Source organism: Filicampus tigris, chromosome 5 (genome assembly GCF_054856515.1).
Source record: "Filicampus tigris isolate MCC_2025a chromosome 5, RoL_Ftig_1.0, whole genome shotgun sequence".
In the NCBI taxonomy this organism is placed as follows: domain Eukaryota; kingdom Metazoa; phylum Chordata; class Actinopteri; order Syngnathiformes; family Syngnathidae; genus Filicampus; species Filicampus tigris.
Window position 1 is genome coordinate 9,348,521 of NC_141221.1, and position 25,822 is coordinate 9,374,342.

Genomic DNA, 25,822 nt, shown 5'->3' on the forward strand with positions numbered 1-25,822 from the left:
ATGAAACACAGCTGTCATACAAGTAGCGGAACCTAGCATCCCTCGCACAGAAGAAATACACGAGCGCAAGAATATTGTTAGCCTAACGGTATGATAATAGCACGGATGAATGAATAAAAAAACAAATACACATTTTTTTAAAAAATGGAAATGTAGGAGTCACTGCCACGGGTACAAATGACTAAGAGCAAAATATTGCGATGCCAAATCACCCAGTGGGTTTAACCAAGCAGATGTAGCACCGATGATAATGATTTATTGCGCAATAGAACGAAAGAGCGCCCCAAATAAACAGCGAAACAGCCTGCCCGTACTAAAGTGCGGACGTACCTGACACTGGTGCTGCATCTTCTTGGAGGGTCGACCAACAATGAAGATCTGCGATGGATGCAGGTTGATGGAGGTGTACACGGAGATGTCCTTGCTGGACCCGTAGCCGGCAAAGATCTTCATGTTTGCCTGACATCAGGACAAGGGTGCCACAGACTATTAATATGTGCTTGCGTCATGATATTTTGACCCAAATAGAACTCAAGATGGCACGGACACCTTACATTCTCACAATACCCTTTGTCCATGGGGTGCACAGAAAAAACAAACATCAAAGAGCCCTCACACATTCCCGGTCTGGTGTCGGAATATTTTTGTCCTCAACAAAACCGCATCAAAGACCCCTTGCACAGTTGACATTTCTTAAAGCAGAAGTCAACCCAAACATATTTTTTTTCAAGAGTATGTTCAATGCAGGCCCACTAGTTGAAACACGGCATTCAGATTAGTATAGCGTTTGTGGAATGTGAGTCAAGCAGCAAAGTCCACCCCTTTTTAGCCATCTCTGGGGGCGGCCATTTTGTCTTATGTCAACTGAAAATGACATCACAACTACTCAGGGTTCAGGTACCGACCAATCACGTTTCAGTACAGAAAACATGTGAGCTGTGATTGGTAGTTACCTGAGCATCTGTGATGTCATTTTCAGTCGACAGAAGTGACAAAATGGCCGACCCCAAAGATGGCTAAAAACGGGTGGATTAACTCTTATTCCACAAATGCAATATTTATCAGAATGCCCTGTTTCAACTAATGTGCCCGCATAGAACATATTCTTGAAAAAAATATGTTTGGGTTGACGTCCCTTTCAAGGAATTCAGGAAGTTGTCGTCGCGTCCCAAGTTTACACAATGACCCGGCATCAAAGACGCCTCACTCAACATCCAAGACACGTTCTGACCTCGGTCAAGGACTTGAGAAAGTTGGCCTTGTGCCTGAGCGGGTCGTGCACCAGGCCGTCGCAAAAGGACACGATGCCGTGCGGGAAGTTGTGCTGCGACAACCAGGCGACCACTCTCTGCTTCTGCATGTCCGGCCGTCCCGTCACGTAGATGATCAAGTAGCCCAAATCCTGCCAGTGCCTGCCGACGCACGCAAAAGCACACCTTCACGTTCACGCATCGTCGGAAAAGCAGCGGCGGAAGACATTTATTTACCTGACCACGTCCACGGCCCCCGCCCGCACTTTGGGGTCACTGCCCATGATGGACACGCTGGCGGCGAAGGAGCCGTCGATGCTGAATACCACAAACTCGGTGCCGCGAGGGATCACCGTCAGGTAGCTGTCGGCAAACGTGTGGTCGCCCCTAAAAACGACAACTTGTTGAGCCAGAACATTGAGTCTCCGATGCTAAAATTCGGTTTTAGCTGGAAAGGATTCTGAGAGCTTCACTATCCAACATTTTCTGCAAAATACACTTTTTTTTTTTTTGCTTGTTAACGATATTCTAAAAAAAAAAATGTTTCACTTGAAAACCCGGAAAATACTTTTGTATTTGATTTTATTATTATTACTATCATTAATAGATTTAATATTATTTCCATATCTGGAGAATATTACATTAAAAAAAAAAAAATCAAAAAGAAAATTTTCCCTGAAAAATGTACTTTTTACAAGCATGCACAACTTTTTGAGAAAACAAACAACTTTTGGATTTCTTCAGTGGACATTTAGATTTTTTTTCTGGAAAATATTGGACTTTTTCCCGAAAACATGTTTGACTTTTTAATTTTGTGCATTTTTTTTCTTCGTGAAAAACGTACATTCTTCACCCAAATCTCCAACTTTTCTCTTGTACGATCCACATTTTTCCATAAGTCGTGCTTATTAACACCAACATACCTGACGACCATTTTGACAGGGTAGACGCCGACGCCCAGACGTTTGTCGTCAGGAATGACAAAGGACACGCGGCCGCTACTGTTGGTCACCTCCGTGTTGAAGTAAAGCCATTCTCCGGACGGAGGCTGAGTCATGATGTGCAGGTCCACCTGCGGCACCACGCAAATTCACCCCACACTGAACGCACACGCGCGCGTCGCGGCCGCGACGAGAGGGCTGACCTTCTCGCCGGCCAGGGTGACCATGTCCAGCGGGCCGTACATGAAGCGACCGGTCACCGTCTGCTGGCTGTCCTCAGTGAACACGGCATCGTTGACGCGGTGGTTGGCCGTCACGTTCTGTCAAAGTGCGGGATTTTAAATTACATTCCTTAATTGCTCTTTTTCACACCTTAACTCATTCACTGCCATTGACGAATTGACTTGTCTTTTCACGGTCCGGCCATTCAATCCCAGGAATTGATTTATATTTTTTTTCACATTTCTTCAAACATTAGGGTAAAAGAGGTTTCTGAAAATGTCTGGCAGTGAATGAGTTCATACAATTTCTAAATTATGAATGTAAATTAAATAAGGTCCTCACGTCGTCGTTTGAAATGCAACTCATAAATGAATATTCTAAATTAAACCATATGTTAAATTGTTCTAGGGCAGTCATTCGCAAATGGCGTTGTTATGATCTAGGAAAAAATTACATTTTTGTATTCAGATTTTTTTCGGTACAATATTGAAGTATACCAAGTTCCCAGATGGAACATATTAGGTAAGTGACAGGAAAAGTTACTCGTGCTCTAATGCTTTTGGTGGTGTAGTCAAATTCATTTGAAACAGAGTTTAAAAATAGAACCTACTATACAAGTACTTTTAAAGATTATCTTCAAACAAACAAAAAAAAAAAAAACATTGCTTCTTAACGTGGGTCGCGACGTCCTTGCAAGAACAGGAAGATGCGGGTCCCAGATCGAGTGACAACAATTGAGAAGCATCGCTTCTATCCTTGATACCTGGGGATCGCTTTGATATGTTGTGATGGATGTTAGGCACATGGGCATTTCCTTGCTATTTTTGGAAATCAGTGAAATTGTTCTGCACAGCAAGATGAGACCACCCATCCTACCCTGATCTTCACGTGAGTCCTCTTGCGCAGCCACTTCTCACGAGGTTTGGACGGCGTGAACTCGGACACTTCTTTGCCGTCAAGTTCGAGGATGCTGGAGTTGTCGTGCCTCATAACCTGCGGCACACATTCGGATTGAGTCATGTTGTGCAAGGGGGAAAAAAAATCTGCTTTTCTAGCACATCAGGTTTTTGAGATTCTATTTTTTTCGTTTTTAAATTTGACCCATAAAACATGGATTTTACCATACGGTTGGAATTTATATGTTTCAGGAAAAAAAATATACCCGTTGCTTAATCTATCCTTTAATTTATGAATATTACTAAATATATTACTATATTACATATTACGTTGTTGTTATTATATTATTAGTATTACTATGAAAACTCGATGTGCTACAGAAAAATGAAGGGCAGATTCGGAATCAGCGCAAAAAATTAATTCTGAAAAGTGTACATGCATCACTGATTTAAAAAAAATTGCTGACCAGTGTTGGCCTGTCTATTGGGACGTCTGAGACTGATTCGGGATAGCCGCTAAAGTTCCAGTCAAACGTAAAAAAAAAAAAAAACCTGCGAACCTGACTAATGGTACTGCAGAGACGAACCAAGCACTAACGTCCCAGTCAAATGTAAGCAAATAATCGGTCTGCGTTCGAAACTAATTTGGTACGACTACTAACATTCCGGTCAAACGTCTGTATAATGGAGAATACGAGACTGATTCAGCCTGACTGCGTGTCAAAGATAAACATAAATAATTGGTCTGTCTAATGGTCTATTCAAGAAAGACTTGTTCCAACTACTGACGTTCTGGTCAAATGTAAACAAATAACTGCTCTGTTGAATAGTACGTTCAAGTCTCACCATGGACGTTTTAGTTATGGCTTAAGAAATAATTGCTCTGTCTAATGACGCATTCGAAGACGGGTTCGCTTCTCTGCTACCGGTGGCAGAAACCGACATGCTGGCGATGCTTATGTGGTCTAACGCAGTGTTTTTCAAACTTTTTTGAGTCGAGGCACATTTATTTGATAGAAAAAATCCCACGGAACACCACCAGCTGAAATTGTGAAAAAAAAAAAACTGCTTATTTTAACAATATAAGTGTTATATTATTTATATAAGCATTTTTAACATTGAAGAATGACGTTATATTATAAGGTCTTGAATAGGGATTAAATAAACACAAAAAAAGCATTTTATAGTACATTAAAAGTAGTTTCATATTGATACTTACTCAGTGTGAAATGGGCCTGTTTGGATAAACATGTGTCACTAATTCGCTTGTCTCTAAACAAAGACAATTAGCTACCTGCTGCTGTTGCTGCTGCTACCTGCTGGTAGGGAAGAGTACTACAATGTAGTAAAGACTACGCTGCCAGGCGCTAGACCGCACAGGCACAGAAATGAGAGAATTTCCCACGGCACACCTGACGACATCTCTGTGCCGCGGCACGCACAGAGTTTGAAAAACACTGGTCTAACCTGTCTGAGCAGGAAGGACACCACGTCGGTGGACTCCCAGTAGGATGCGTGGAAAAGATGAGGCAACGCCACTGTGGGGAAGGCGGTCAGCGCGTCGGGGCAGTAGAGGGCAAAGTCCATGCGCTTGGTGCCCCACCAACGAGCTGCAACTGGGACGGATGGGGACGCAATGAGTGGCAGACACACACACACACACACACACTCTTGAGTCAACACTATTAATCATTTGACAGACCAAAGCCCAGCCATTGCCACCAAACCCAGCAGGTGTGGATCTCCAGGAAGAGTTTTGTTCAGATTTAAAAAAAAAAAAAAAAACACACCGAAAAACCAAAAGAGACAAGAGGTAGGTTATTTGATTGAGGAAAAGATGGGTGGTTATTCCTGATATAGAAGAAGTTTCCTTAGCCTCACGGGTCTCGGTGCAATACCTTGGTCCACCTCAGCCTGGGAGTCCAGTGAGACCAGGTCGCATATAGCACTGTGCAGGCCGGGAGACAAGCAGGAGTCGGACCCTAGACTTTGATTGTCGCACAAAGTCACCTCGCCGTCCTTCTCGTCGGCGGGTTCTTTGCGTTTCTTGCGGGATTTGGGGGGGCTTTTCAAGAAGAATTTATTTTGGGATGATAGGGCCAGCTGGGACAAAAGGCCAGAACTTTTGGTCTGATTAAATGAGTCTGTTTGAGCTGGAAGGAAAAGAAGCATGAGAAAAAGAAAACGTCGGTGCTGCAGTGCGTCCATCTGGAAGAACATCTCAATTGGATTTTATTTGTTACAATGTGCGCGTGTCAGTGGGTGGGACAACCACACATAAAAGACGACAGGACTTTGGTTGGTCACCAGGATGCATTGCAGCATTGGGAGAAAATGCCAGTTGCATTTAACACTCAAGACGGTGAGACACAGAGACACAGGGGGCGCTCTTTGCCTGCTCTAACACTAACATGGCCGGGGAGGGTGCGGGGGGGCGGGGGGGGGGGGGCAGGGGGGGTGGTCTTCATGTCTAGCTGCCTTAAGCAGTGTGTGTTTTCGTCAGGGATCAGGAAAGAGTGTGTGAGCGTATGTGCTTGTGTGTGCGGGGATGATGAGACGGTGGTGGCGTTGGGCGAACACTTACTGTTGGCTATGTTGCTGGCAGTGTAACTGTCTGCCATTCCTGACACCTGGCTGGCAATGCTGACCTCACTGGCGCGTCGCTGGCCCCGGGACAAGGGGCCCGTGATGGGGGATGAGGGGTACGAACTGTCCATGAAGACACCACCATGAGACTGAACAACATCCGCTATTGAGCCGAAACAAGGGAGATCCCGTTAGACAAGAGACAAGAGTGAGGGGTGAGGGGGACCGGGGCGAAGGCTGGGAGTCACGTGAAGGGTTTCAGAGGCCAACCGGTGATTTTTTTTATCTTTAAGGCAAAGATCATCTTCTGATGGCCTCTGAAGCGTCATCAAAAGCATGTCCACAAAACACATGATGCGCACAACCGCACGTCACAACAAGCAAATGCGCCGGGAGCCACAAAACATCGCAGGGGGGGGATGTCACACGAGACTTAGATGTTGCGCTAAATTCAAGACGGATTCGGTCATGATGCAGACATGCACACGTGACAACAACCAAATGCGATGGGAAGCGCAAAACACGGCAATGGCGGGAGAAACGGGGCGTAGCATTTAAAGGTTGCAGGAATACCGGATTTTCTGGACTATAAGCCGCACCTATCTATGGTGAAACATTAGATATTTACTGTTTACAGAGCAATTTTGAACTGTAAATGTACAAGTATGTACCTGAGCAGATTCTTTCCTAACAGTGCCGGCAGCAACTTTGCTCGTTACAACGGAACAGGACCAAGGGAAAATAAACAGTAGTTATCGTCATTTAACTGCCCGCTGCCGCTCGAGTTTGTCAGCTAACGTCCACCTTTTATTGTTCTACTACATTCTACATGCACCTAATGCAATAACCTAGTGCATAGCGCCCTCACCTGTTGAACTCCTCCACCTGCAGTCACATCCTGTTAACGGTAAATGTATTGTATTGAATTGTACTGTCATTCGCGACGGAAAAAAAATCAACAGAATAGCCGCACCGGACTATAAACCGCATGGTTCAAAACCTAAGAAAAAGTAGCGGCTTATCGTCCGGAAAATACGGTATAAGTAAGTCTACTTTCCGTCAGAGGTGGGCATTTTATTCAATTTCGCTGGTCCGTCATTCGTCATCCATCAGCAGCCAGGGCACCCGTCCGGCATTCGTCAGTGCATCATTTTAAAAGGTGTCCCTCCAATCATCAGCAAAACGGGCGCCCGTCAGTGACGATTGACGGACCAGTCCGTCAATATGACGGAACGGCCACCTCTGCTTTTCATTAATCAAAATGAATATGGTCGGTAACCGACTATATCACGCCTACTGACTCGCCCCGGTGTTCTTAACAGTTTTGATGCGCCGCATATATTCTTTTTTCAACCGCTCCGTCGCCGGTAATGTGTTCTTCTTTTGTGTTTTGAAGGGCAGGACGTCCGAGCAGAGCGTAATAAGATTGGCTGCTTGCAGAGATCACTTAATGAGCCGCCTCTTCAGTGTTAATGACGAGAGGCCAGTGGCGTTTTTTTTTTCTCCTTCTCGGCTGAGCAGAGAGAGGAAGGCAACTACGCTAACTCCAGCATTCCTACGCGGATGCCTTTATGCTTTGTCGATTCATGTGCACATGCGGCTAACCGCCGCCGAGTTGCCATATGCATATTTAAACGACCCGCGTGGTGCCAGTCCGTCCCTCGTCGGCGACAGTCAATCGGCGTCGAGAACGTAAGCTTCACGTCACACGCAGGCGCCGCGTGAGCAGACACGCCGCCAAACAAAAGAAAAAATATCAAACAAAAACAACAGTCACACACACACACACACAGCGTGGTGATCGAAAGGGTACCCAGGTCACGGACGGAGGACGGACCGGCGAAAAAGGGCCAAGTGCCCAGCTCTGATGTGCATTGTCATAAAAAATAGTGGGCCGGCGTGTACTAGTTAGCCCCAAGAACAACATGGGTCTGCTCTAAAAATAGCCCGCCAATGATGGGACACAGTGGCTTACGAAGAAGAATTCAAATAGAAGAACCGTTATCTATTTATCATTTTTTCATTCAGTGCGCTCCCTCCGCCTCCTTCGCAAGTCTAATTTCTCCAACTTTGCTTGACAAGAGCGACAGGAATGCCGACGGAGAGCATGGACGGATGACAGAGGAAGACAAGAAAGGACGAAGGGGATGAGGAAGGCGACAGGAGTGTCTACACACACTCGAGTGTGACGGGTGTGGCCTTGAGGGCGCCCTCCTGCCAGTTTAGCACGGGGACGGGGATGCACGTCTCGCTGATGGTCTCCTGACAGCGAAGGGACACGGACGGCCCGCTGTCAAGTAGCAGCGGAGCGTTGCTCTGGACTGTCTCCACTACAGAGGCCAGGTTAAGGCAAGGAAAGGAGGAAGGGGTGGAGAGAAGAGGAAGGAAAAGAGGACAAGGAAGACACAAAAACATATGAAGCAAGAACAAGAGACAAAAGAAAGAGTCAAGCCCTGAGTGGAGCCCACGTTTTTGGAACCGTCTTGAGCGAACTACAGCGCGCGCTCAGAAATGGAACGCGACAGAGCTCCCAAGACTCGGAGGAATCCAAGATAAAGGGGCTCAACGGCTTGAACAAAACGGGGTCGCTTCTCATCTTTTACTATTAACACACGTTACATGTAGAACTTCTAGGATGGGGATAGCGTTTGGGTTTGGGATTATGGTTCTGAAATCAGGGTTAAGGGTAGGGAATGGAATACTGAGGGGTTAGGGTTACGGGTTTGCGTTCTGAAGTTAGGTTTAAGGGTTTGAGTTCTGAGGTTAGGGGTTTAAGGTAACCCGAGGTTAGGGGTTCCAGTTCTGAGATTATTGTTAGTGGTGAACAGTTTGTCTTCAGAGATTAGGTTGGGTCTTTAGGTAACCTGTGGTTAAGGATAGGGATGGAGAAAGGGGTTAGAATTCCATGGTTAAACTCAGTGGGTTAGTGTTAATTGAATAATTGGCTTAGGGGGTTAGGGATAGTGTTTGAGTTGCAAGGCTAGAGTTTGGGTTTAGTGTTAGGGGTTTTAGTTCGGAAGTTAAGGGTTAGGGTAACCTGAAGTTAGGGATAGGGGTTCCAAGGTTAGGGTTGGAAATAACCAGAGGTTACGGATAGGGTTAGGCAGCCGGAGTTAGGTGACTGAGCAACAGGTTAGTGTTAGGGTTTTTAGTTCTGAGGTTAAAGTTTTGAGGTTTGGGGTTAGAGAAGTGTAAACAGCAAAATGGTGTGACCTAACACATACTGAAAAATGCATAGAATTCTCGTTTTGACATTGATAACCAATGACCAAAAACTGTAGGCCCCGACTCCACCATGTTGGTCAGTCCAAACATGAACCCCTTGCAGGACTGTGACCACATTTGGCTTCCCACGAAGCACAAACAGAAGAAAAATGCTCCATTTTTCTTTCGAGACAATGCTTATCGTTGTGTGACAGTGATGAAAAAAAACAGGACGACATTCACATGTGACAATGTCGTATATTTGTGTGGCTGTGTGTGCGCGCGCGCACGCGCATGGCGCTGAGGTAAGCACGTGGCGGCGGGGCTCACCCAGCAGAGTCGAATTTCCGTCCCCCAACGGGAAGCGTTGGTAGCGCGGCACGTTGAAGGGAGGCAACAGATGGAACTTCCTCTCCAGAAGAGGCTCCAGGCGCGAGGCCGAAGGGTCGGCCGGATGGAACAAGTTGTATACCTGCTGACAGGCGGGCCGCAGCTGGGCCACTAGGGGGAAGAAGCAGTGGCTTTTTTACATGGTGTTCACCATTCACTCGATGAACTACATTGCTTTTTCTCATGGTCGCGATTCACACTTTCTACTGCCAACCGCGACATACTCTTGCTGTTTATGTACCGTTTCGATTGTGTCTACTCATGACAGACACGCATAGCAGATTTCAATTTCATGAACCTGATTTCAGCAGCTGAATTTTCAAAACAATTCCATGCAGGCTCTGTCAAACGTCTACGGGCATTCCATTGTAGGACAGAGCAAGGGGCGGAGCCAGAAGGTGGCTAATGGGTGGGCCTGAATATTTCTCTCACTGAGTACAATCATCCTGTCCCGACACATCGTATATTCAAATAAAATGACAAACTGAATAATACGAAGTTCAGATCTTCACAAAAACACAACAAAACACAAATTCCCCCAAAAATAATAATTTACCAAAAAATTAAAAGTATATCATTTTTCATGAATCACACCGGGTGGGCAGTCTCTTAACCTGCTCCATAGCTCCGCCCCTGGACAGAGCTCCATGGCTTACCGTCCAGCGTGGGGATGACCGTCTTCCTCAGGGCCAGCACCAGACCCAGTGGCGAGCCGAAGAGGAAGAAGTCTGACACTTCAAAGTCCAGCTTGCCTAGCGTGCCTCCATCTAGCATGGTGCTGCTGCTCGACCTGCGCGACACCCCGTCGCCCCGCAGGATGCTGGAGTGCAAGCTGCAAGGACATTGCCGAGTTAACACGAGGCGGGGCCGAGAGCTTGATAGCATCCAAGACTATTTATCATTGCATCATTTATTTAGGTGTGTACGATCTGCGTTTGTTTTTGGTTGGTCAATAATTGGTGTCAAGGAAGTACGCTGAAGTGCTATATCTCGACTGAGAGTTAGGGAGGAGCGGAGATGTTTACGGTTTAAACAGTTGGCAATTAGAAGAAACATTTTACAACAACAAACAACTGATCATTTTTTTTCTTGCGAATAAACAGCTGCAATTGCATTGGCGACTGCGGCCTTCCTACTTCCCCAATTCGAAAACAATACCATCGCGATACCTGGACAGGAAGGCCTGATGCTGCTTGATAGTGTCCAGCTCGTAGGTAGACGAGTCACTTCGCTTGCGCTGCAGCTGCTGCTTTTTGGTCTCATCGCCCGAGACGGTTCTCGGGATGTCGATGTTGCTGCGGCTCAGGTGGCGGCTGCCCTCCAGGGTGGGCGAAGTGGAACCCTGCCCGCAGTTGATAATGGTGCCCGGCGACAGGAGGTCCTGGTCCTGCCAGGGAGGGGTTTCACGAAAAAAAAAAAAATGCGTTCGGTGAGTGGATATTGACAAGTTGGTGAGTTAATGTATTGATCACCTGCACGCTGACAAGACTGCCCCTCCGGCTGCTGTTCTGACTTTCATTGACCGTCTGGTTGCTGCTGCACAGAGCGTCAAAGCCGAGTATCCCTCCCACGCAGTCACCGATGAGGCAGACCTATAGAAATGGGAAATGACATCAAAAGAGAACAGCCATTCCTACACCTATAATCTCAGTCAACACACTTCCTTGACACCGATTCCTATTTAGACAAGGCTTTTATAGCATCTTACGGTGTTTCGAAAAGAGAATTAAAAAAAAAAAAATGCAAGTAGGAGACTCGTGAATAGGGAACCACAAAAATAGTAGAGCACAACAAACCAACCTGGCCGGAGAAGGCGGCCCCGTCCAGGGACTTGATAAAATCAGCATAGACCTGATTGGCTCTGACGATGACGGTTGCCACGGCCTCCTGGTACTGAGGCGCAGACGTGGCTAGCAGGGGAAGAGCCGCCAGCGGGATGTGATCTTGGCTGCTGGACAGACAGCCTTGGTCGTAGCCGTACGGGCTCAGGCTGCCGCACAAAGACGAAGAATGCGCGGTCACTACATTTGGTCACAGCAGTGGCCACGGAGGGGAAGTAATCAAGTACAAATACTTATAGCACGTTACTGTACTTTTGATTTTTTTTTCAGGTATCTGCTACGGCTACACAATTTATAAAAAAAATATCGATATCGCGATAACGGCCAATGCAATACGCATTTCGCAAAGACATGTATTAATTTTCTTCAGGAATTGTGTGCTTTTATCTGAATTTGACCAGTCAGATGCAAAGTTAAATGTGCATTGCCATCCAGTAGTTGGGCATTACTTAGGAGGATTACAATTAACTAGCTAAGAAACCATTGAGCTTGCTTATTATGCCGCATGAAAAAAAAAAGTACTTATTTCATTAGAAAATAAAAATGCAATTTCTTAGGTAGATGTTAAATATCGCAATAATATCAATGTGGCTATAGTCAACATCCATATTGCATGTTTTTCCAATATCGTGCAGCCCTAGTATCTGTACTACTGTGAACATCTGGATATGGTTTTAGCTCATGTCCAAAGTGTGGAAGACCACGACAAGGAAAACAAAAGACAAAGACCAAATGACGCGACAGACTGGTCTGGTACGTTAACATACTTGGACACCAGGGAGAAGGCCTCGGCACAGATGGCAGGACACGGGACGAGGCGGACGGCAAGGCGGCCCAACGCCGCCGGGTAGTGGACGCGCATGACGGAATCAAACGCGGCGCCAATGGTGTTGACGTCCGCCTGCTTGCCGCTCGGCTCGCCGCCGCCCGTGTCCAGGATGTTGCCGCCGTGCAGGACCAGGATGAGCACGTGGATCTTGGAGGGCTGCAGGCACTGCTGCGACCCGCTTTCCTGCGGAGCGGATACGACCGTGAAGTGCAACTACAAAACACAGATTGCTTTCATGCCAACTCTTTCCGGGATATTTTCTATGCTCACTCTCTATCTCTCTTCTGAACAAGACTGAAGGAATTTCAAACAAGTTTGACTTTATTCTTTAACACCCAAATTTGAGCCGTTTTATAAGGAGGCGTTTTGCTTTTCTTCCACAATTTAAAACGGTTCATAGGTAGCTTAATCGTGCACCTTCATACACAGCTCCATGAATTTCATCTTGAAAATTCACCCACAAAAAAACTCTTTGGAAGATTATGTCCCAACGGATGGGATTTCCTTGATATGGTGTCCGTCAAATCTTACCTTATCCTGTACTAAGTCGTCTATTTGGAAGAAACCAAACTGAGCTGAGCGACTGTAACTTGAGTGTGACTTGCCATAACCGCCAACAAGGTTGCAGCCAAAAACATCAAACATGATCGCAGGGGCTGAACAAGGAGAACGGTAAGGCTGGTTGAGGGGGTGGGAGTACCACGGTTTGGCTTCGGAAGCGGGCGAGGGCAGTCAGGATTTGAGGGTTTCTACAGGGCTGGGCTCACAGGGAACTGGATGTGAGCTACTTACGGACTGGTGCCGCGTTACTGTGATGGTGGGAATGGGAACGCTATCGGCTGGGACCCTAACGGAGGCTCGCATCTGAACACAAGAGGACACAGAGGCTCAAGGCTGCACCGGACCGGACGGAAAGCCGTTTGAGCGCATAGTCCATATACTTGATATCCATCTTAAGGTGCACTAGTATGCTCTTTGTCCTCACTAGTGACAATTCAGCGCACGAGTTGGACAACTTTCTTCTCAATCTCTTTTCCCCTTATACAACTGTCACTTTTGGCCTACTAAAAATGCAATTAAATCTTACCAGTTAACTACTGTGCTGAAACAGTAACACTAGGTTAATCTAGTAGGAATGTGTCATGCACTAGTAGCCTCCAGGACCCTGCCAGGGGCACCAAAATGCCAACTAGCAGCTTTGTGTCACTAGTAACATGTAGTTGTCTAACAAGTATACCAAGGTTGTTTCTACTAGTGCGCAGAAATGTCATACACCGTTGGAAAAACTTTGCTGATAAGACAGTCATTCTACTAGTGCATTGAATTGTTTTACTAGAGTCAGACTCAGAAGTCAGTATTTTGAGGACAAAAAGTGTAATAGTATCTCAAAATGCTTAAAGTGCTCTATGAAAAAACATTTGAGCATTCATACTATAGCATTGAAATCCAACCTAGCGTTCATGTACTAGTACGCTCTTTGGCCTTACTCGTAGGACAATTACACTAGCTAATAAGCAAAAAACTGCACTAGTTACAGGCCACTAGTGCTACTAGTCATATAAAATTGTAGCACTTTACTAGTAGTACTAGTAGCACTCAGATGTCAACAAGTGCAGTTTTGCCTCACTAGTTTACTAGTAATGTTTAGTTGTGTACTAGCAGGCCAAAAGTTGCACTATTAGTGGAGATTTTTTTTTTTTTTTTTAAATAAGGCACAGCTGGTCAACTACTGCGCTGAAGTTTGGAATAGCGTCTACTAGTACATGTACCTTAAGATGAATATCAAGGATACCTAATAAATGCTCAAACTGCTTTTTAAGGCAAGAGGAGGCCCCCTTGAATCCTCATCTTGAAAATTGGGGATTCCATCCGGGAATGTGTTTGTGGACCCGTACCTCATCTAGTCTTTCTCCGCTGGCCGCCCTGTCGTAGTCCACCGCCATGTCCTTGAAGAGCTCGCCTGCAAATACGCCAAAGAAAGCGGTCAGGACCAGGCCGTCGTCACCGATCATCTCAACGTGCGGTTTCATCGTCGTACCGGAGGTTTCTTCCATGTCGGAAGCCTCGATCTTGTCCATGAGGTCGTTGGAATTCCACTTGGCGATTTGCTTGGGTAAAACCTCCTCGCCGTCAGAGAAATCCTCTGCAACGCACACATGCAAAAGGTAACCATTTATCAACACTGCTGGTGTTTACTTGGAGCACCTTTGCATAATGTTACAACGATAAAATGAAATACTTTTCAGGAATAAAACCTCATTTTTTGATAACCATATAGGCTACTACTACTACTTGGAGAACTACATATATTTTTAAGGGGTACTTGGTGGAAAACGTTGGAGAACCACTGGCTTATCGCATTTATACAGACGCCTGCACAATCTGATGAGATCCAATACAAGAGCCACATAGTACATTAAGTAAAGGCTTCAAGCTCTTTATTGCCACTTCCAGTTTAAGTTTCATGTCAAACTTAACATAACGGAAATAATACAACAATACTCACAGGCATATATTCTTTATCCTCTGTGAAGGACAACTAGTGACCATCTTCATGTGCACGTATATTCCTGTCTGTGTTATATTGCCCCCAGGTGGCCAAGATGCACACACAAGAAGGAGCAGCGCATCTTCCATTGAATCGAAGCAAAATAATGTGTTGAAAGCTGTTTAATTTCTTAATAAATATAATGAGGATAGGCGGATTCACAGAATGGATGGATGGATGCTTTCTTAAGACCTCAAATTAAAGCATTGTCGTCTTTTTAAAGGCAGGTTTTATGATATAGCACCTGTATTGGATCTCAGTAGTGCTCCTTAAGTTATGGCATGTACAAATGTTTGTCCGTTATTTTCTCCTGCCTACCACCATCGACAAACACAAAGGAAACAGGCAAACAAACTGGATACACGAGTCACTTTTCATTTGAATTTTATTGCTTATTGAGTCTCATGCCATTGATTCATTCATAATCTACCTGTAGATAATTCATTTCCAAAAATTATATGTTTGCTGTCAGGCGGAATCCTCGCATCTATTCATCATCGCAAAAAAAAAACCCTGACCAGACAAAAGCTGGTCAGGTATGATCTTTCCAAACTCTTTTTGTAGAGATCTAAGAGCCATGAGCGACAAAATAAAATAAAAAAACACTTACAGTGCTTTGTAAGTGAACAAAGTCATGCTTGCTTAAAGCGGGAGTCAACCCAAACATATTTTTTTCAAGAAAATGTTCCCAGAAGGCCTACTAGATGAAACACGGCATACTGATTCATTTTGCATTTGTGGAATATAAGTTAAGCAGCAAAATGCACTAGTTTTTAGCCATCTCTGAGGGCGGCCATTTTGTCTTCTGTCAACTGAAAATGACATCACGACTGCTCACAACGACCAATCACAGCTAACCTGCTTTCTGAACCTGAGCCGTGATTGGTCGTTGTGAGCAGTTGTGATGTAATTTTCAGTCGACAGAAGACAAAATGGCCGCCCCCAGAGATGTCTAAAAACGAGTGGATTAACACTTATTCCACAAACGCAATATTTATCAGAATGCCCTGTTTCAACTAGTGGGCTTGCATAGAACATATTCTTGAAAAAAAAATATGTTTGCGTTGACTTCCGCTTTAAGGCTGTCAAAGTCTAGACGTTCATTTATTGCACCAAGGTGCTCCCAATATGAATTGAAGTGACAGAAACACCTCCATCTTGCATCTCAATGCAATTCTAAAAATGAGCTGGAGACGACAACTGCAAAACAGAAAACTAAAATACATGTATGCAAACATCGCGAGCGAACCTCGTTTCCACATTAGGTGTTTTTGAGAATTATTATTGGAGTATTGTATTGGTTTTCTTATATTTCATATTACATGTCATTGAATCTGCTTCAGTACAGCGTGGTGGTGTTTAGCGCATCTTTCTCACAGTTCTGAGGTTCCGGGTTAGAACCCTGTCTGACGCCTTCCTGTGTGAAGTTGACTTGTTCTCCCTGTGTTGTGTGGGCTGGGCTTCCTCCCACATTCCAAGGTTATTTTAGATGGTTTGCAGGTGCGAATGTGAGTGTGAATGCTTGTTTTTCGATATGTGCCCTGCGCTTGGCTGGCCAAAGTCAGGCTCCAGCGCACACGACACCTGAATAAGGACAAGCGCTATAGAAAATGGATGAATCGTTCTCGTCCTGTCCCTAATGCGAACCGAAGCAGCATTTTAAAACCGACAAAAGTGATTTCTGCGCTAGCCTTGCGCCCCGAACGACACATAAAACACGTCTTGTGATGTTAGTTTGATTCCTGTTTCATCGTCAAGGCTGCATGTCATTAAAACAATGCCACACAAACAATAAGGAAGCTTTTATTGCTCGCCGGGCGTGGATGATGGGAGTGAGTGTGATTTGTGAACTTTTGACATTCCGACCAGCCACTTGGCCAGAGTCCTGGGACAAAGTCATCCCGCGGGGTGGAAGGACGTAGGAGTGGCTACGGGGGAGCAGGAGGAGGAGGAGGTTTATTTCAACTGCAGCCCAAAGCATGCTGGGTATCTGGGAAGCTTAAGAACTGATCTGTGGTTAGAGAGACGCATGCAGAGTCAGCTTTCCTGGAAGAAGGCTTGGATGAAAACGCGTCTATGTATAGACAGTGGCGCGCTTTGCCATGAGATCCCATACAAGACCTGTGGAAATAGCGCCAACGATCATATTTAAGTTCACAATTCTTCATCGCATTGGGGAGGGACAAAAGTAGGTGCGCGCTATATTAATAGACTCATTCAAAGAGGGGAGGGAGGAGAAAGGAAGGAATGAAGGATCGACGAACGATAGGTGCAAGTAAGGACGGAAGGGAGGGAGGGAGGACGAATGGGTGAAAGGAGAAGGGAGGGAAGGGAGAAAGGATGGATTGAAGGAAGGGAGGATGAAGGAGGAAAGGAATGAAAGAAGGAGGAAGGACTGTAAGATGGATGGAGGACGAAAGGATTGCTAGAAGAATGGAGACAAGAATGTATGAAAGGGACGAGGGCAGAAAGGAAAGGATGGAATGGGGGAAGGAAGGAAAGAATTTATAAAAGATAGAGAGCAAGACGGGAAGGAGGAATGATGGAGGAAAGGAAGGTAAAGGAGGAAGGAAGGATGGCTAGACAGTAGGAGGAACTGATTGAAGGAAGGACGGACGGAATGAAGGAAAAAAATATGACAGATAGTATGAAGGAAGGTAGGGAGGATGGATGAAGGTCGGGAAGAGTGGAAGGAAGGTAAGAAAGGAAGGAAGGATGAGGTAGTGAAGAAAGGAATGAACAAAGGAAGGATGGAGGTATGGGGACAATGAAGGAGCGATGGGAAGGCGGGATTAAGTAAGGAAGAGAAAGACTGGAAAGAAGGAAGGAAGAAAGGATGAAACTAGGACAGATGGAATGTAGAAAGAAAGAATGTGGAAAGGAAGGAAGGAACGGAGGAAGAAACGCTGGAAGGAAGGAAGGTATGGTCGCTTTTGTCCCACTTTGAAATGTAATGCGTACTACTGCCCCCTACAGGCCTGGAGAGTACCATGTCTAACTTAAAGACACCTGTTCCGGTCTTGTATTGGATCTAGTCAAATTGCGCCAACCTTCCTCTTAGTGTCTTGACACTTTTAGCGCCTTACCGTGAGCGTCGAAGAACTCTTCGTCCGAGCTGTCGTCCGAGTCCCGCGCGATACTCTGCATCCTCCACTCCGAGATGCTGTGTCGGGACGGGCTCACTGCCAAGGGACAAAATATTGGACGTTACAATAAACCTCCATTTATCGAGGGGATATGTTCCAGACCCGTCCCTGATAGGTGAAAATCCACAATTTTGAGAGGCCATACAATATTTATTTTTAATTTTTAATAGTTTTATCCCTCCCGCATGTTTTAAACACATTTCATAATACAGTACATACTTTTAAAACACTTTTTACATATTTGAAATTGATTAGCTGTCAGCTATTATTTTACTGCCGTGGTAGCGTTTCAGTACTGGTATCTAGGTACTTTATGCAGGTATAGTATCAGAGTAAAATTTTGGCATCATGACAACAATCTCTGGGGCACTAAAAAAACAATTAAAGATACAGCGGGGGGACACTATGAAGCAGGAGACCTTTTGAGTTTTCCAGCTTTCTTTAACACAGTCTCGCAATCAAGCACAAAGAAATGTTGCACCAGCGGCTTCCACTCCTACACACATGGTGTTATATAACATGCAACGGTCTCATGTTCACAGCTCGCAGGTAGTTGGACTGGACGCTGGTCAAAAAGAAGGAAATTGGCAGGTCTGGTCCATCATGCTGGGGAGGTTACAGCTGGGGCTGGTCTGGGATGTCATGCTGCTTCTAATAATAGGCCTGCGAGGAACCACGCGCGCCTGTGTGTGTGTGTGTGTGTGTGTGGGTGGGTGGGGGGTGGGTGGTTGGGGGTGTGCGTGTGTGTGTGTCTTGGCACAGGTAGCATCCAGTGGATGTGGGATGAGCTGCTGCTGCTGCGGTAGCTAAAAATAGGCAGGTTGTAAGACAACAGGTTGCATATAGTTAGCATAGTTATGTAATACAGTGAAGCCCCGCCTATTCGTGCCTCGTTCACTTTCGCCATTTCTTTTCCGCATTGTCATATATTAAGCATTTTTAACAATTATATCTTTGATTTTTTTAAATCTAACTGATAATACAATATCATTTAAATGAATTCCATTTTAAAATGCATTAATTAACGACCCACCTAAAAAGTGTTCAATATCTATTAGAAATAATGTATTCTAAAGATTATTTCAAAAGGTAATGAATATTTTTTTTTTTAAAAAAACAATCGCCCAAATCTATATTTCAGAATATTTATTGATATATACTAAATTAATCTTTAATACCTTTGTCAAATACCCAAAGTATTTTTGAAACATTACTCAATACAATAATTCCGTATTTATTCAAAATAACCTAAAATAATTTTAATTTTTTACAGATTTATCCAAAATGTAGAATGTAATATTTAATATACCTTAAATCACAATATATTTTTAAAATAGTTTTAATACATTAATCACATATTAAACCATAAAGTATATATTTTACAACAACGCTAAAATAATGTTGTTGTTTTTTAAATAAACAAATAAACAATATTCTAATGTATATATTTTTCAATACCCCAAAAAGTATTTTGTTAATGTTTGAATATTTATTTAAATACACAACAAAAATCTACATTCAAAACAAAAAATGTAATACTTATTTAATGAACTCAAAACAAATTGAAACAATTTCAAATAGCCTGACTATAATAAGCTAAACTCAAATATATTTCAAAACACTTTAATTGTATATTTCTAAATGGTAAAAAAAAATACTGAAAACATTTTAAAATACCATAAAATAAATGATTGTATATTTTTTTAAATGATATATTTATTTGAAGTGCTAAAAATAGATGGACTCTAATCTTAAAAAAAACCTTTTGTTAGCATTGCATGTACCATGTAAAATTTGAATACTCTCACCATTTTTAAGCCCTTTGAATGCTACGTTTTTAGGATGATTACATTTTAATAATCCAATTCAAGACTTTCTCACAGGCTCTGTGCTATGCTAAAATCAAAAACCCGCCGAGTCACGGTTGAACAAAGGCGGGAGAAGAGACTCTCACCTCCTCGTTTTGAGGAGCGGGAGGAGCGCGAGGAGGTGGACCACTGCTTGGTGAGCACGCCGCGGGGCTGCAACGTGTTGGTACCCGTGTCGCTGATTGTCACCTCCGCCACCGCCGTCTCCTTGGCCTCCTGCTCCTTGACCGGAGGCGGCGTGTCCCCGTTGGCCTCGGTGGCCTCCTCCACCTGGCAGAACTGCGCCATCTTCCTGGCCAGGGTGAGCTGAGTCTCCAATTCCAGCTGCCTGATGTCCTCCATGGTCAGACCGTACCACTCATCTTGCCAGCACCAGGCCTGCCGGTGGGCGCGTACCATTACCTTTCTTAGTCCTAGGAGCGCAGCAAGATAATGGTCACAAGAGAATGCAATTTCTCTAGAAATTGCGTGTCAATGCGGAAAGATTGTGGATTCGATTAATTGTTGACATTTTAAATGTGGGACTTTAAAGTGGAAATCAACCCAAACAGACAAGCGGTTAAGATAATGGATGGATGGATGTTCCCAGCAGGGCCACTAGTTGAAACCCGGCACTCTGTTAACCCATTAAGGACTAAAGCGCCTGTCTCAACAGCTTCCCAAAACCTAAGGTCGCCTCTGGAATTATCCTTGAAAACCTGAAGTTTTCCCAGAAATTCAACACGTACAAAATGATTAATATCTCAGCCCCTGTAGCAGACAGAAACATGATTCCAAAAGAATTAAAGAGCTTAGTCATGTGGCTGTCACACAGGCAGAAGAATTTATTATTATTTACTGTTTCAATCGAAGATGTAAAAATGTGTCAGTGCAAGAGAAGCACTATTTTAATTTAAAAAAAATAATGGAGTGGTCACTTCTATGTGGTAGAAGTGACAAAATGGCCGCCCCCAGAGATAGCTAAAACCGGGTGGATTTTGCTGCTTAACTCCTATTTCATATTAATCATATTGCCTTGTTTCAACTAGTGGGCTTGCAGAGAACATATTCTTGAAAAAAATATGTTTGGGTTGACTCTAAGTTGGAATGGTTTGAAATGACTGAGAATTGTGTCAGCAGCAGAAAAATAAACACAACTACAATAATGACAATTACATAGAATGTTAAGAATTAACTCATTCACTGCCAAGGACATCTATTTGTCTTTTCACTGTCCAGCCATTCAATCCCAGGAATTTAATTATATTTTTTTCTTTTTTTTTATAACTTTTTTTATAACATTAGGGTAGAAGAGGGTCTGAAAATGTCTGGCAGTGAATGAGTTAAACAGTGTTGACACATATTTGGGCTTCAATGTGCATTTAAATCCATTCAGAAATGTGGAAGGAGGAGAGAAATAATATCTCAAAATTTGAGAATTTTGTTGTGAAAATGAGTGAATTTGAGGAACGTGGTAAATAGTTCCATGTATGCTCGAGTTAACATGTCGAAATTGGAATGGTTTTAATAGTTTGGAGCTGTGGAAGGAGTTACAATATGAAAAATGTGAAGTAATGTAAAATGGGAGTAATTTGGGGAATGTGAGAAAACATTCTGCAAATGTCATGAATGATCTGAACAATTTGATTCGGTTGACAATTGTGTAAGGAGGAAGATGTTGAAAATGTGGGAAAATAATATTATTATAACTTAGAGAATGCAATTTTTGTACGAAATGCCTAAGAATGCTTAAGAGCTGACGCTGATCTGCATTTCTGTGTAATTAACTGCCTTTTTGAAATACAGAATGTGAGGCTTGGAGTGGGTAGGATCGGTTGAGAAATGCGGAGGGAGGTAAATCTCTCAAAAATCTCATAATCCTGGAATTTTAAAAATGTGGTAAATAGTTAGGTTGATGTCCAGAACAAGCCAAGGAATTTAAAGTGCAAAGGTTTGAATCGGTTGTGAACATCCAAAAACATGAGGAGAATAATCATAACTTCCAAAAAGTACGCACCAACGTCATGGATGAATCTCTCAATCTTGGACTGCATGCCCCAGTAACGGAATTCCACCTTGCACAGCTTGTAGGCGCACATGATGGGCATCCTGCCCGGGTTGTTGTTGTACTCTTCTATCCAGTCGTCCAGCAGGGGGCCCCGCTGGGTCTTGGCTGACTTGTACAGCCTTGGGTCCTCCTCCGCCTTGTACTCGTGGGAAGCGATGGGGTCCGTCACTATGTCGATTGGGTCTGCCGTTAAAAAACAAACAGAAAAAAAGATTTGAAAAAAAAAAACACAAAAAAAACCCACAAGAAAAAATAAAGGAAAACACTCCTGAAAAATAAAACAAATGCAATACTTTTGTGGCTACAAATGTTTTGAAATACTATAAAAACGTTTTTTTTAAATGGAAAAAAATGTAACATAAAAAATACAAATTAAAAAAAAAATTTTTTTCACTGCTCTTTAAAATAAATCAAATCCAACACTGTTTTAAATACATAAAAATAATCCAATATTTATTTAAACTTCCATCCATCCATTATCCAAGCCGGTTATACAATTTTTTTTAATTTAAATTCACTTGAATAATACCATAAATTCAGTAAATCTTTAATTCAAAAAATACCATGAAATAAAAATGTTACATGAAAATGAAAAAGGCCAATGTTTATAAATAAATAAACCTTTTCAAAATATACACCTCAAAATAATACAATCGAGAAAAAAAACACAACCACAAGCTCTAAATCACAACAAATATAATTCTATTATAAATGGGACTACAACTACTGTACTCTAATATGAGGACAAACAAAAGAGCATTGCAGTAGCACCTGTAGGCCACCAGTGGGCCTCAGCAGCACCTCATGTGGAAAACAGAGGAAGCGATTTGATTTGAAGTCAATATCGCCCATCCCTATGCAGCATCAGTGCAGAAAATGCAGCATGAAAAGTGTTTGTTGACAGGATGATGCTTTCCGGCCTTACCGACGGTCCTCTGCCTCTTGTCGGCGGTCGACATGTTGAAAACGTCCGGCTGGTTGCCAGTGTCACTCATGTAGTACGTCTCGATATCGATGGAGAACTTCTCCACGAAGGGACACGTGTATCTGAAAGGACCACACAGGGAACAAAATACTGCTTTATACTGTCATTTCAGACTTAAAAATGATATCTTGCATGCTGCAATCACATTGAAACACTTTTTTAAGAAATTGTAATTGTATTTCAATGCTAAAACTTTTCATTTTTAAGTATAGGTATAGGTTAAGTACCAGCATAGGTGACTAGTGATGGAGCAGGGGGAATACGGACGGATTGCGACTTTTTTCTTGAGAAACATATCCTTTCATTGATATACATCAGGATTTGTAATCTTGGAACGCCAAAAAAAAAATCCAGAAAAATCACAAGATAAAACAAAACACCCAAAAAAATTTCACAAAAAATCACAACATTTTATTTAAGAGACAAAACTAATCTTTTGCCTCTTAAATAAAATGCAACCTTTCCCCTGCAATATCAAGACTTTTTTCCTTAAAAATATGTATCTTTATTCTTGGAAATTTTGAATTTTCTTTTTAAAAATATACAACCTGATTCTTGTAAGATTACTACTTTTTTCCTTGCAAATATTTGTTAAAAACAAAGCTCAAGATCTCACCGCGTGCGCGTGTAAGGGTAAGCGTTCCACGACTCCTCTTCCACCCTCAGGGCCGCTTTGGGCAGGATGGAGCGGAACCAGCTGGGAATGTGCATGCCGATGTGGTAAACTTTGTGAGTGTACTGGCCCGTCCCGCCCGGCCCGTCCGTGTACGGTTTGTTTTTTAGGATCTCCACGCCGCTGCCCTCGCCGCAGCTCTCCTCGCGGCTCTTTTTCTGCCAAAAGAAAAACAAAAAAAAAACATGGAATATCCTCCTTCAGCTACATAATGTTCCCCCGCAAAAGGACGAGTTTGGAGAAAGTTGCTTTTTTTTTTTTTTGAGCTCCCGCTTCTGTCACCAAATATGGTTCCAAGCCACAGGGCTCATTGTTAAAGACACCCTTCTCCGCATAATGTATGTTCATTTTTGAATACGGTGAAGGGAAATAATGTATTTTGGAAAAAAAAAAAGACTTTTTTTTTTTTTAGCTCCCACTTTTGTCACCAAATATGCTTCCAATCCCCACTAAGGGCTCATTGTTAAAGAACGTAACGTAACATCTTTCTTCTTCGTCAGCAAACTGTGGAACCTTTACAACATGCATTACATTTTTACTCACTTCTCTCACAAAATAGGATTCCAAGAACCCCCAAAAAAGCTTGTCATTGAAGGTCTCCACATAACGTAAGGTCTTATTTCAATACTGCAACAACATTCAGTTCCTTTTTTCGCTCCTGCTTCTGTGACCAAATATGGTTACAATTGCCATATAAAGAAAGGTCGAGGAACATCATTATTTTTTTGTATATATGTTTGCGGTCTGTTTATGTCAAGTGAAAGTGAAAATAGAAATGACAATTTTGGAGGAATGTACACTTTGAGGTCTCACTTCTGCCACCAAATATGGTTCCAAGTCTATATAGAGAGTAGGAGCAGTATCATTTGTTGTAATACAAAATGCTGCGCATGGAACACATTTACAGCATGCAGTAAATTTTGAGCTCCCACTTCTGTCACCAGCCCCCGAATAAAGGTCTAGGAACCTAATTACTTGTGCAAACGCATTTTTGTATTTAATTAAGTTTCTGGCAGGATTTATGACAAGTGTAAAGTGAACTTAAAACAAAAAAGACCATTTTGGAAAAACCTCACTTCTGTCACCAATTATGGTTCCAAGTCCCATAAAGGGTTTGTCGTTCATCTCCAAATACTTTTCTGTCATTTTTAATACTTGGCAGGGAACTCTTTGACGACATACAGTGCATTTGGAGCTCTCTTCTGTCACCAATTATGGTTTTGTTTGCCTAAAAACTGTGAGCAGCTTCCGTACTGGATCTGTGTACGTTTAGCGTCCGGGCGGTGCGAGCTGCGCCGCGTCTGCGTTGCTGTAGAGAGCGGCGCCTGCGGCTAATGAATGACCTGTCATCGGTAACGAGGTCTGCTACGCTGGACGCTCAGCGTTCTCCTCCTCCCGCAGACCGAGCCGATTCATCGCATGGCCTCTCCTCAGCTTTTTCCCCTCCCTAAATTGACTGCAGAAATCCAAGTCTGGCAATTAACTCCCTACTTGCTGCCACGCCAAACGCAGCACAATGTTGCATTTTTTTTTTTTTTTTTTCGAAATATGCTGGCAGTGAACTCGACTCATGTCACAACAAGCAGCAGTTTGGCAGATAGTGAATAAAAATCTTGAAAAAAAAAAAAAACAGGCAAGCGGACGTTTACTAGCAAACTAAACAGAATTATAGGTTGTGGATTTGAAACAACAGCATATTTTATGAGGGGAAACGCCACAGATGGATCAGAGTTGCCGTGTCATAACTAGGGCTCGACCGATATGGAGTTTTTCCCAATATTTGGCCAAAAACTTTTTAGGCCCTGTAATGATAACAACAATAAAGATATAAATTAATCAGTACTAGACTTTTTCATACCCTCTGTGAATATGTCATTGGGATAGAATGAGGTAAAGAAAGAACATTTAATTTTTTTTTTTTTCCATTAGTATTTGTTAAACTTACAACAGAGATAAAAATGTGCAAAAAGTGTCTGTTTTTTGCTGGTATTTGAAGGGCATATCGCGCAGTCCTCCGAACCTGTTCCACTCTCGTGCTTTCGCCTGTGTCACGTTTTTGGCCAAGCTGCCATCAAGTCATCACCAACTAAAACAGCGTCATCACCGCGAAAGGCTTCTGCTGTACGTGTCAAGGAGTCACATCCTGTTTTTTTTTTTTTTTTTTTTTTTTTTTTTTTTGCAAGTTCATGGAGTTTACTGATTGAGATGCAGAGACGTAGCAGCAGCCGTATTTCAATTCTCACCCGAACCCGGCAAGGATGAATTCAAAATGAGTCGCCACGGAGGACGAAAGTGGGAAGAAGGGACCGGGGACGGAGACACACTGACGAAGCACATTTGCTGCTGTTGCCGTGGCAACCAAGCAGCCACAGAACATCTACATAAGGAATCGGGAG

General features: G+C 43.3%; 1 protein-coding gene across 6 annotated transcripts in view; it reads right to left on the minus strand.

Annotated features, from left to right (window-relative positions):
- LOC147147188 (membrane-associated phosphatidylinositol transfer protein 2-like) overlaps positions 1–25,822 on the minus strand; it is a 52,965-nt gene that overhangs the window by 3,914 nt on the left and 23,229 nt on the right. For 2 of the 6 annotated variants that reach the window (XM_086031561.1, XM_086031560.1), the window contains exons 3-25: positions 23,370–23,584; positions 22,694–22,815; positions 21,718–21,951; positions 19,808–20,134; positions 17,794–17,889; positions 14,198–14,302; positions 14,055–14,119; positions 12,098–12,342; positions 11,290–11,479; positions 10,962–11,081; positions 10,659–10,876; positions 10,146–10,321; positions 9,430–9,600; positions 8,073–8,225; positions 5,894–6,058; positions 5,208–5,462; positions 4,777–4,925; positions 3,290–3,406; positions 2,395–2,511; positions 2,174–2,322; positions 1,488–1,637; positions 1,232–1,412; positions 331–459 (exon numbers count right to left, since the gene is read on the minus strand). In XM_086031561.1, coding sequence (XP_085887687.1) covers positions 331–459; positions 1,232–1,412; positions 1,488–1,637; positions 2,174–2,322; positions 2,395–2,511; positions 3,290–3,406; positions 4,777–4,925; positions 5,208–5,462; positions 5,894–6,058; positions 8,073–8,225; positions 9,430–9,600; positions 10,146–10,321; positions 10,659–10,876; positions 10,962–11,081; positions 11,290–11,479; positions 12,098–12,342; positions 14,055–14,119; positions 14,198–14,302; positions 17,794–17,889; positions 19,808–20,134; positions 21,718–21,951; positions 22,694–22,815; positions 23,370–23,584 — 3,849 coding nt within the window. Of the gene's footprint in view, positions 1–330; positions 460–1,231; positions 1,413–1,487; positions 1,638–2,173; positions 2,323–2,394; positions 2,512–3,289; positions 3,407–4,776; positions 4,926–5,207; positions 5,463–5,893; positions 6,059–8,072; positions 8,226–9,429; positions 9,601–10,145; positions 10,322–10,658; positions 10,877–10,961; positions 11,082–11,289; positions 11,480–12,097; positions 12,343–12,951; positions 13,024–14,054; positions 14,120–14,197; positions 14,303–17,793; positions 17,890–19,807; positions 20,135–21,717; positions 21,952–22,693; positions 22,816–23,369; positions 23,585–25,822 lie in introns of all 6 variants that reach the window. The other 4 variants (XM_086031565.1, XM_086031562.1, XM_086031563.1 and 1 more) reach the window with 4 other exon arrangements.